Source organism: Atta cephalotes (assembly GCF_000143395.1).
Source record: "Atta cephalotes unplaced genomic scaffold scaffold00037, whole genome shotgun sequence".
NCBI lineage: Eukaryota > Metazoa > Arthropoda > Insecta > Hymenoptera > Formicidae > Atta > Atta cephalotes.
In genome coordinates, this window is record NW_012130101.1 from 76,233 (window position 1) to 89,339 (window position 13,107).

Genomic DNA, 13,107 nt, shown 5'->3' on the forward strand with positions numbered 1-13,107 from the left:
ATTTTACGTTATTTTTTTGATTTATTTTTAATTTGACTCCACTTTTAAACGATTTTTATGTTCTAATCGCGCCATTGATTCAATTTGTAAACATTTATCCGAGATTTTTATTATTGTTTATACATATACTGAAGAAGATCTAAAATAATAAAAGCCGAAACGTTTATAATTATTATTTGTATGTCAACAGAATATTATCTTGCTACCAAGAACTTGTGTGTGTGATACATGTTTTTTATTTGATTAATTCGAATTAAATATGAATTATGTAATTGTACAACTACATAATCGATGTTTATGAGATAAGGATTTATAATCAATGTTTATGAGATAATTAAAAAAATCGCGCCATTGGATTATCTCAGCGATACTTGTTGGTAATGCAGAACGAGTGTTCTCGGCTAAAGAATTCGTGGGATCTACAATATCGACAATTCCTCGGTGATTAGCGCGGAAATGAACCCTATTTTTGGATTCATGTCTCATTAACGCACGTGCTAAAGATCAAACGGTTTCACAATGTCAAAAAATATCCCCCGTCGATAGTATCGGCTTTTAAAACGCCGAGGACTCTTATTATCGCCGTATTATTCACGAAAAATGTTGTGAATAATATATTTCCCTGATTTTTCTTGATTTTCTCAAACTGGAGGCTTATCAGCCTCTCGCGAATCTTCCAACGTGTCACTAGGTACTAATCATCGTTTGCTGAAGGTAAATAAAATTTGTTCGTTTTCATCGCTGCAACATCGTTGATTTCTTGCTGCTCGTTTGCATACGATCGAGGTAGGGTCTTTGAGACGCATTTTCAGTCGTAGAAATCGCAGCATCGCGTCACAATGAATTCGTGCAGAAAGAAGAACGAAGAAGTATTGGCGAAGGTCTTAAACTTGTTCTTACTGCCGGATTATAACGTCATCTCGCCAACCTACTTGGATCATCTGCTCACTCACATTGCGGAGAACACGAAGGAATGTAAGGAGCAATTAATCAATTTTAGGCTTTATCAAAATAAATCGACAAATAAAAAATGCCTGTAAGAGCCAAATACATAGGGTGCTTTCCATGACATAAGTCGATACTAGTATCGTTCTATCTTTGTACTGAATGTCAAGATAAGATAGAATAATGTTTGTATCAATTTGCGCCATCAAATGAAAAGCACCCTAAGTATTCCTAAATAAATAAAACAATGTATATGAAATTATATAATGAAATTTTGCATAAAATTTATAATTTATAATTGTGATATACGAGTACATTTACAAAAATATATCGAAACTCTGATCTTTTGTGAAATATTGATATCTGTTTACACAATTAACTTTGACATAGTATTTTGGCAAAACAATAATAACAGTATATTTGACAATTAAGTCTGAAAAGAAATTATCCAATGATTGCATTTGTTATTAATCAAAGAAATTACAATAACCTGTATAAACATTATGTCCAATGTGATATTTATTGAATTGAATAGTCATTAAATTTATTATGTAATACAATATAAATTGAACACAATATATTAAATATTGTCTAGTATATACTTTGCTATTTAAATTGTACAGGCGCTACAGTTGATTATGAATATTGCGAAGTCTTTCAAGAATGGATATCCAAGGCTTTAGCGATATGGGAAACTGGGCAGAAAGCTTCGCATCCTGTGATTACATTTACGTTGAAACTAGTGGGAATTATCTCGCGACATGAGCTACGTTATCATTATTGGCACTGCCAGGACGTGTACAATCGACTCTATAAAATTTTGCAGTTGCACAGAGAGGATTTACCTGCATCCATTAAAATGGCATATACCACAATGCTATCAGACTTAATTGTCCATCGAAGTGGCAGACAGTGGGTGATACAGTCTGGTAAGGCAAAACTATGATTAAACATTAAACATTAGTGACACTAATGTTTAATGTTTAATGTTGATCTAAGCTTTCCTTTTAGAAATATAATTTCCTTTTAGGAATATTGTTCTATTTTTTTTATTCGTTGAATATCAAGAAGGATAGCAGAATGTTGTGTCTCTTAAAAGAAAACAATCCTTTATATTGTGAAAAGAACAATATATTTTAGGACATATATTGTCCTTAAAAAGTTTCCGGACATGGAACTTAAAATTGCATAATATTCAGATCATCGTAACTCGGTAAAAAAATCATCGCAGACAAAAAATAAAAAAGCGGTCAAAAGCATGCTAAAATATAAGTTTCAAGCTTTAAAATGTTTTTTTATTTTTTTTCTGCGATTTTTTACCGAATATTATCCGAGTGTTAACCTGAATATTATACAATTTTAAATTCTATGTCCAGAAACTTTTCGACGACAGTGTATATATTTTTGAATTGTATCATTTATTTATTAAAACAGTGAAAGATTTTCATTTTTTAGTTGCTTGCAAAAAAGTAGTGAAAAAATATATAATATTTTATAAATTTTAATAAATATTGTTAAAAATAAAACAAAAGCTACGAGCCAAGCTAGAACTTAATGCTGGATTAATTGCAAAAACATAAGTTTATTAAAACAAACGTTTCGACTCCTATTGGGTATCCACTTGTTCTCACTCTCTTACTTTTGTCACAAGGTATCAGATAAGGTTTGTCTTTTCTAATGAGACAAGTTCTGAATCTCAAGATATCTTAATTTTTCCGTATTATATATTTAAATATTACTCTTAGATATTGCATTACCAGTTAACAGACAATATTTAGAGTTGGTTCATATGTCAGTTTGAGAGTGCAATTCAGAACCGTTGCGATGCATTTTTAAATTCACTTTATAAGATAGCCGTTTGATGCACTGTAACGTATCTACATTTTATCCGAATATTCATCATCTATTTCTTAATGTTTATATATTAAATAATACTCACAATCCACTAACAAAATTATACATACATATGATGAATTTAGATTTTATTACATTACTGTCTAAATCATCATATATATTGGCAAGTTATTTGTTTTAAATGAGTCGTTGATTTCAAATTGTATTAATTCTAACATTGACCCAATAAAGGCCAAAACATTTGTTTTAATAAACTTATATTTTTGCAATTAATTCAGCATTAAAATTTAGCTTGCCTCGTAGCCCTTGTTTTATTTTTAATTTTATAAATTATTTGAATCTATTGTCTTTTACTAAAAATATTGTTATTTTTCTACAATCAGTTATTATATAAAAGTTGCATTTAAAATTAAAATTGGAAAATTTTGATGATTCAAAATTTTTTAACTTATTTTCTGGAGAACTTTGATTTTTTAGTTGTGTTACAGTTGTAACAAGTGATATATAAATAAATATAAAATTATTTGAAATATATTGAGATTTATATATTAAGAATGCAAATGATATGACTGCAAATTATTATTCTCTTTCTAAATGCAATAGGTGTATGGAAGGATGTTGTAAAGTATGCACATTGGAATCAAACGATGTACGTTACCAGGGAGAGTCAGAAATTCTTATGGACCTTGTTGCTGCATGAACATAAGAATACCGAGACTTGTAAAGAAATCATTCTGGCAGTCGCTGCTCCTCTAATGAACAATATTTTGGATGGACAAATGCATCAGGCTTTGGAAACATATTTGGAACAGAACAAGCTGTTATGTTCCACGTTGAATTTATTAACTAACATTCTGGAGAACACTCTATTCGCAAGTCTAGACAATAGCATTCCCGAGTTGATCGAAAGACTTGTAATCCTCGAAATGCGGGTGAAGGCGTTGTTCGAAGCCTGTATCAGCACTAGATTCCTGCAACATGTGCATAAACTATTACTATTGTCGCTGTTCTTGAAACTGAAGCAAGGAATTAAGGAGCATACCACAGTGATCGAGACCGAAGCGTGGCACAAGTTCTGCTACGGTTTGTGTTACATTTTTATGATGCTATTATCGAAGAAAGACATTATAGAACTAGTGAAGAACAATAAGTTCTCTATGACATATTGGAAGAAGCTGCTTGCGTTACATGAATTTGTTTTGCCGGAGCAGCATAAGTTTGAGCATCAAGCTATCGCCATAATGGTAAGTCAATCACAATTAGAGAAGAAAATGATCCTATCTGGAAAGAAAATGATCTGATGGTAACTTATTCGGTACATTACGATGATTTATCCAATAATTTTGGAAAGTTGGCAAAACAGTAATCTAAAAAAAAATATCTTTTATTTATCATCAAAAACAACAAATTTCATCAAAATTATTAATAAATTATCTTATCGTAATTTTACTGTAAGTAATCGTTACATTGAATCTGATGATTTTACATCTCTAGTTACAATTCATGCGTTCATGTGGTAGTAACATTAAAAGTAAATTGCTTTTAATTCATTAACAGATAATACCACTATGCGTGTGTATAAAGAAGAATCATTTGAATCACGATCTTTTCGATATGTTTATTAATAAAATTTTCGACGTAACATGTGTGCCTGTACAAAGATTACTTTACAATATGAGGGACATTATACGGAAGAGTGATCTTCCGATGGAGCAAATTTGTAAAGTTTCTATCGATTTACTTCTTGAGATATCAGACATAATGGATAGAGTGAGTACATCCGATTTGTCAAAATTAATTTTTATCAATTTTTATAATTTTAATTGTTTGCCTTTTTCCAGGATGTCGCTGTAATCACTTTCCAAGCTTTAAGTCACGTTTTGAAAAGTTACATGCCGGACATGTGGGGGTGTGGGCAAGCGAGAAACTGCACATCAGACGTAAACAGCACTTCTCCTTCAGAGCATCCACGAAAACTTTTGTACAAATCGATATTGGATGGTGATCCCATAGTCGACTCTCCTATTCTATTGGCATCGCTGCTCGATGGCTTGGCTGTCATGACAGAAAAATTCAAGCTGAAATGGCAGGAATGTGTGGAAACAATATGTATGTTGTCCCTCGCACAGGAGATTCTCAATCATCCCGGAATATTACCAACGGTAAAAGTTTGCTGAAATCAGAGTAGTGAATTAATTATTTATGCGAGTAAAAAATCGAATCGAATAGTCGTTACTTAGAAAAGAGCTGAGAAATGATTCGAATTTTGATTTTTATTTAGATTTGTGTGAAAGCGTTGAAACTGTGCAAACTCGCCATCCATAACTTTATGCCGCCTAATTTGGCATTACTCGTGGATTCGGACAGCAATATGAACGAGATTGGACCTACGCTCTTCAAAAGATTGCACGATCCCAACTGGGAGGTGAGAGACAGTGTCCTCGAAGTTCTCAACACCATCGCGACTATTTCTGAAGACAGTAAGCAAATTAGAATATTGAAACCTATCTCTTCAAGTTTTATTTGTTTTTTTCGACAAATACAGAACATTTATAATCAACGTATAACAAAATATAGAAATATTTAATCTTTTACAGAATATCCGGCATTCCAGGATTTTCTGTTGATTAATCAGTTTCCAACAGTGGCGGTCGAGATCATTAAAACAGACAACGAGAGTTACGTGCGAGCGTCAGCGTTAACATTTATCGCGACTATGGTACGCATCAACAAGCTGTGGGAGCTGCAATTGTCGCAAAAAAATTTAACCGTACGTATATTTATTCTTCATTTCCAAATATTGTTGAAGAAGATTAATTATGACTTAACTGATTTTTACAGGAAACGGCGATTTATCTACTCAAAGACGAGAGCGAAGCGATTGTCAGAAGAGACGCTGTGAATCTTATCAAGGAGTTGTATGTTCATCAGAAGTGGTCGTATGTACAGTTTTTTAAATTTATACGTCAATATTCTTGACATGCATTGTACGATAATCAATGTACAATTCGCAGGAAAGAAGTTATCGATTCAATGTTGCGAGCGATGTGCATGGCGGCTGTATTTGATCTGCATTGGGAAGTGAAGACAAATGCATTATCCTTCTGGGACCACTTCGTCAAGTCGCACTTAACGGATCAGGGAATGCTTGATGACTCGTTTCCGAATGTAACATTCTCCAAAGAGCATAGAAAGATCGTAGCATTGAACGAAACCGAAATTAAGCGAAGGCTTAATAAAGCATTGGACGAATTAGCCAGGCAAAGTTGCCTAGGAGTAAGTAAATATAATAATTAGAATCCTGATGTGTATTGAGTGAATTTTATATCTTTAAAGTATCTATCAGTCTAAATATCTATATAAAATATCTATCAGTCCATAAATAATTGGATAAATAAATGAATTGATATAATTTATAAATTATTAATATTTATTTTGTATATAATAAGTGAAAATTAATAAATCTCTGAATGGTTTTCTTTTTCAATCTTCTAGGTACTTCTGGTTACCCTGAAGGATGATAGCGATTTTGAGGTGTGCAAAGCGTCCGCTGCGATAATCAGCAAGTTAAAAACTTGCCTACTTAAATACAAATTGGACGAACCGCCGGCACCGGTGGAAAACCATGCGACTATAGACACTGTCTATGTTAAAGAAATATCGCCCGTTTCCTCGTCTATCTATGACAAGAAATCGCGAAATGCCTCACACGTTATTGAGGAGATCGTGGATGCAAATGATGCCAATCTGCTTGCAACCATTTACAAGAACTCCATGAATATGGACGCCGAAATACCAATAGAGGAAGAAGAGAAAGAGGAGAAGAAAACACTCCGTTACATCTCGTCCGTAACCCGCCAGGATTTTCTCCACGCGATTTTCAACTGTGACATTGATGCTTATATCGAGGAAAAGAATCGCTGGCTGAAGACATATACCAGTAGCTTTGAGTCGATTTTAGACGACATACTGACGATGCATAAGCAGAATGACGTCAATTCTATGGATTGCTATTGAATTCGTGGCAATGTCGCTTTACGTGTGTCTTAACACATTAAAGGCCGGTCTAAAAGGTGTTAGATGTTATGGAGATCAAACAGCTGGTTTTCTAAAGAAGAGTTTGTTGTAAAGAATTTTTTATAGTATGTACTTAAATACACAGGCATTGTCAATTATCTCTATTCTAGTCTGTAATCATTCTCACTGCATAAAATATTGCATCTATTTCCAAAATTATATTACTCCAAATTTCGTCAACATAAAATATAGTCTGCACAAAATATTGCCGGTCGATAATGTGTTAAGCAGCAATATGACGTGCATTCTTTTCTTACATTGGACGATGTTGATTGTCAAATATTGCACATATGAAGTTATTGTATATATATTTGAACATGTTCCATGAAATCAAGTTAAAATCGAGCATTGGAAATTTATTTTTAATTTCTATGAAGCAGTCCCTTAAAATCTATAAAACATTTTGTTGCACTTTTATTTTTCTTATGTATCTTTCAATCTGTTCTTTTATTATAGTATTGTTCTTCTATATATATATTTTTCTTATTTTTTTCTTTGAATAGCAAGTAAGAGATTGTATAATGTTCTTGTTTTTATTTTAAGTACATTTTATTATTCATGTAACAACGTATGTTTAATGACATTGACATTTTGTATATTGTTAATGTAAACAATAAAACAGGAAACCAAAGAAAATTTATATGCGTCTTGAGGAATAGAACATTGCGTTTACACATAAAAGTGATGCATGGGATTTTTTCCTGGATATCTGTTTCTTATTGAAATAAAATATGTATTGAACAACTTTTGTTTTATTTTATATGTTTATTTTTCAAAGATTAGATATTGGTAATTTACATCACTAGGTAATAATAATCATCTTATATATATGAAATTTTGGAAAAATATTATTCTGTGATTGAAAAAAATCTAAAACATTAAATCATATTTTGGATTTTTTTTATCACAGAATAACATTTTCCATTCAACATTTTATATAAATACATGTAAATGTATTACAATAAATATATGTATACGAAATGGCAAGATTTGCAAAACAAATTTCTGATTTTGAGAGATAATTATTTTAAATTTGCGCAAATTTAACTGACGATGATTTCTTAAACAATTTTCTTATGAATTGTTCATATTGTATGAATGAATTATATAGAGTTATCTGGACAATTTTAATTAATTATATATTTTTACACTACGCAATTAATTATATATTTTAACATAAATAAATTAAACATAGTTATTGAATAAAATTTTTTGCAGTTTGTGTAAAGAGTTTTATATAATTGAAAATATTTGATAGTCATTTGAATAATTTAAATTAAAAGTAATTTAAAAATATATGACTAACCATTATAGTGGCTAAATTCATTCAAGTTTATTTTAAATTTATCAAATCGAAGTTTTCCCTCGATTCCCTTGATAAAATTACGTTCAACAAAAGTCAATTAATGATATGTCTTGTATAAATAAATATGACAATATGACGTGTTTGCAGGCAATCAATATTATATAGATTAGTATTTATAGTTCATTCTTATTTCAAGACCGTTTTAAATAATGACCTAAAATGCTAATAGATTATTAATTTTAATCTCTCGCTTTAACTTTTTATCTTTTTCTAATTTTAAGAATTGGGAAAAGAGGCCGATATTCGATAGTCTATTCTCTTATTTCAAAATCATTTTAAGTGATGTCTTAAAATAGTAAAATACAGCTCTATAATTGGCTTTCCGGGAAAAAATGTTATATATACATATATGGATATATATATGGATATATATTGTATATATAATTATTAGAATTGGATGTTAAAATGACTTAAAAGTTAAAAAAAAGAGTTAAAAAGTTAATAACTTTTAACTTAATTAAGTTACTTTAAATGTTAACTTTTTAACTTTTTGTTTAAATTAAAAAATTTTTTTATCTCTTTTAAATATCTTAGAAAAATAATAAGATATAATAAGACTAAGGGTCTAAGGTATATTCGTAATTTGTTCATATTTTAAGACTATTTTAAGTAATTTCTTAAGATACTAATACCTTCTGATTGATTTATGCGTTTATGTCATAAGCCTTAGTCCGGATCTACAATAGATGTTTTAAATTTTAAGTCATAAGAAATTGATCAATTACACTCAAATATTCTTCTCGCATTCGATTATAATTAGTCAATTTCTTATGGCTTAAGACTTATTAAAAAGTAATCACTGATCTTGTATCTTCTCTACGTGCTGACTATTTTTTTAAAGTTATATAACTTATATAGTTATATCGTTATGTGTTATACACTTGTATCACATATGAATAAAAAAATTAAAAATTTAATTTATTTAATAATTTATATTGTAGTTATTTAAGAAAAATTTATCTCATTTTAAGAAAAATTAGGACATTATGATCTAAAAAATAATTTTTTTCAAAATTAACTTTTTTTTAACTTAATTCAATATTGACTTAACTTACGTTAAATTAATAAAATTTTTATTCCTTCAACTTTTAATTTAACTTTATTAATTTTTGTAAAGCCATTAACTTTAACTTTATTCAGTTAAAAAAAACATTAACTTATTCAACCCTGATAATTATATATGAAACATTTTTTTCCCAGATTATGAATTATGACATCTTAAAATGGTTTTAAATATAAGAATTGAACAATATTATAGATAAATACCGACCAAAGAATAAATTAAACTGAATAAATTAAAGTTATAATCTATGTTGGAATGATATGTGACTGTTCTTCTTGACAGCCCTTTTCGAAACAATGAGTGCGCCGCGCAACGTTGACGCGCATGCGCATGCGGGATTGCCCTTTCAAATGCCGTCGCACAGCCGGCAACTCCAGCAAATCGTCAGTACTGCGCGAACCTTTGCGCGGGAATGTAGTTAATAAAGTGTGTTGGTTTTGCGATACGAAAGAATACGAAAAGAAGAAACGAGAAAAACCTAATCTCTATAATTGATACATCACTCGCATATTGTCTCGAGATTAACAGAAAAGTGCGTCGCCCGGAAAAGTGCTGATTCTACTCGACGATGTCGTTTTATTTTCCCGACTCGCCGAGATTCGCGGACCGACTGAGCGGCATGTCCGACGACGAGTTGTTGCGGGAAATGAAGCAGCGATTCAACAAGGACAAAGGGGACACATTCTTCGAGTCTGATAGGCCTACCAGAGCTGACTCCTTCGATCGGCCCTTCCCGCATTTTCCTAGAGTGAGTATATATTATTCAGCAACCACCATATAGCAGACTTTATCCGATCGAGAGACATTCTGATGCGTTCCAAAACTCGATTGTGTCAACTCCAGTATCTTCTAACTTCCCTTGTGGAAAAATTTGTCTGAATGTGTCCGAAATTATTCGAAATGTAGTCAAAATATGTCCGAATTCATCCTAAATGTCTCCGAAAATTGTCGAAATGTACAAATTCGGACAGTTACAGATAAAATGAGATACTTTTCGTCAAATTTCGGTAATACTGTCTGAATTTGTTAGAATTTATCATTTTTTTATATTTTTCGGACAAACTCTAACAAATTTTTTTACGTTCGCATTGCTCGAAATCCTCCGAATATTTTTGCATTTAAAATTAGATATAATATATTTGGCATTAAGTAAGTACAAAAAGTACAATCAACGCGAACTGACTTTTTGTTCAGCATTCGGTGAACAACAAGGAAAATAATATTCGAGTTGACAGAGTTGAATTTTGGAACGTCTTTAAGTCGTTTTCTAGACGTTTTTTAGATAGATATCCTTTGGAAGTTTAGGAGTTGGAGGAATTCAAGGAGAACAAGAAAATCAAAATAATGTAAATTTGAAATTATGTCATTTTTTTATCATGATTCGATATGACATTATTTTGACTTTCTTTCCTGGTGAAAATTTTATAATTTTTATACGAATTGGAACATTTTTCAGAAATACTCAGAAATATTCAGGAAGTTTACATCTTCTTTCAGAATTTTTTATACAATTGAATTCTGAAATATTTTTAAATTTCTCAGCCCATAATTAAAAAAAATATTTAAAAATTTTTTAGATTTTATAACATTTCATCAAAAATTATTACAAAAAAATGTTTTAAATCTTACAATATTTTATAATTAACATATATGAAAAATTCTGAAAAAAGATGTAGATTTTTCTGAGAAATGTTCCAATTGGTATAAAAAATATGAGAAAGTTATAAAATTATATAGAAATTCTGAAAAATTATATATAGAAATTTTGAAAAATTATATGAAAAATTGTGAGAAAAATTTTCACCAGGGTTGTCCTCCTGGGTAAGTATCATTCATTTGTCGCGCCCTTCTTCCTCGCCCGCGCGGAATTCACGATCGCATCCGCGGTATGCCTGCGGAATGCCGCGGCGTGCCTTTTCATCGACCTTTATTCTCCCTCCGCTTCCTCGTCTCACGATCGATCGATCACATCGAAGGGAATCTTTGCGTCGTTTAATGTTCCCTTTTCGCACTGTTTGCCTGCGTTTGCATCAAATACTCCAACATGCGAAGTTTAAAGGTTTGTCTTCTGTATCCATACAATACAAATTATTCCAGCAATATTGCAATAATATTACAATAATATTCCAATAATACTGTAATAATTTAGACAGCACAGAATATTTATGATATTTATTATTATTAATTTTTTTAAATGCTATATAAATAATTTATACACATTTTATATAAAGCTTTATTCGAAATATTATTAAAAAATATACTAAATATTTAATGTAATATTTATGATAAATATAAATAAATATTTCTGGTATTTTTTACTTCAATTATAATGTCTTTTATTAATGTATTTCCATAACATTTTCAAGATTTATAATGAATATTTCATAATATCTATAATAAATATTGTGTGCTGTCTGAAAACATTATGGCAAGCCTTTTACTTTTTAACAGCATAAAAGAAATTTTGTCTAATGTAAAACATAATTAAAAAATAATTGTCTAAAAAGAATTCCCCTACAGCACTAAGTTGCACAAAAGTTGTAGCAACACTATAGCAATACTGCAACAACATTGCAGAGATTTTGCAGCGATATTGCTGCAAATTCTATGCTGTATAGGTTATATTTTTATTAATAAATTAAAATTATGAAGTGAATATAAGTAAACTTCAGCGTATTGATTATTTCAACAATATTGTATTAACATTGGCAAATTTTACTTTGTACATTTTACTTTTTAATAGATATAAGATAGATAATAGAATAGATAGATAAAAGAAATTTTATCTAATGTACAACTCTTGTAGAAATGTCTAAAAAGAATATTATGATTCTTATTAATGATTTAAAAAAGGTGAGATAAACATCGACGTATAAAGTTCAGTATATTGATAAAGGAGAATGCGATTATTAATAGATACATCATTTACGTCTTCGTCTTCATTGCTGTAGCATCACGCGCAAAATTTAAATCGCAACGAACAAATCGGAACACGTCCCCGCATGTTGCGCCGAATTTCTTTATATTTATAGCACCGTCCTAATTCTCTTTTTCGAAGCGACGATTGTGTCGATCGTTTAAACGAAGGTTTCGTTACGATATCGATTTGCAATTTTTCTCCAATTTGTCGGTTTATTCTTGTCATCGCGATATTTTCAGATCACACATGAAACTATTTGGATCGCACGACGATAAAAACAAAACGACTCGTGCGAGTCTCTTGTTTAATTACAACTTTTCTCCGAGTAAATGCGAGATCGTAAACGCAAGTAAATATTGATTCGCATCAATCGAAGATTAACTTCGTGTTGACAATGATGGACGAGTTCCGATATCTCGTCACTTGAAGACATTTCCATTGCTAGTCGTCATTTCTAAAAAGATTACCTGATCAGATTGCTCGTAAAAGATCTGTTGATATTATTTATTAGACTTTTTTTATTATCAGCAGAAGAGAACGGAATTTCTCCAGTATAATATCACACTAAAAATAGTGAGGAGGAAATAGAATTTTTGTTTATTTACTTCAATTTATTGTACATGCCAAGAAGAGTGGCTCACTTATAAACTTAATCGTACATATCTATCCATTCCTTATAAATCAATGATTAATTGAATGTAACAATTAACCTTTACAGAAATTCAATTTAATAAAATTACTTATTTTGAATATTAAAAGCATTAAATGATTTGCTTTTTATTATAAAAAAAAGTATTAGGTGTACAACTTTGCTTCCGCCGTTTTTTTTCCGAAATTCGAGGCTTTATTGTAAAAAACTGGTTATACATTTACGATTCAAAA

At 30.5% G+C, this 13,107-nt stretch overlaps 2 protein-coding genes across 2 annotated transcripts in view; both read left to right on the forward strand.

The window, feature by feature from the left end:
• Positions 1 to 839: 839 nt before the first annotated feature.
• On the forward strand, positions 840 to 6,816 carry LOC105621723. Its single transcript, XM_012203181.1, has 10 exons — positions 840 to 975; positions 1,569 to 1,874; positions 3,403 to 4,043; positions 4,357 to 4,569; positions 4,641 to 4,961; positions 5,081 to 5,279; positions 5,397 to 5,569; positions 5,641 to 5,738; positions 5,814 to 6,075; positions 6,295 to 6,816. The coding sequence occupies exons 1-10, from the start codon at positions 840 to 842 to the stop codon at positions 6,814 to 6,816; spliced, it is 2,871 nt and encodes a 956-aa protein (XP_012058571.1).
• A 3,057-nt stretch (positions 6,817 to 9,873) lies between these two features.
• Positions 9,874 to 13,107, forward strand: part of LOC105621724 (BAG domain-containing protein Samui-like) — a 20,061-nt gene continuing 16,827 nt past the window's right edge. Inside the window, exon 1 of the mRNA XM_012203182.1 lies at positions 9,874 to 10,053. Within this exon, the coding sequence (XP_012058572.1) occupies positions 9,874 to 10,053 (180 nt within the window). The remainder of the gene's footprint in view (positions 10,054 to 13,107) is intronic.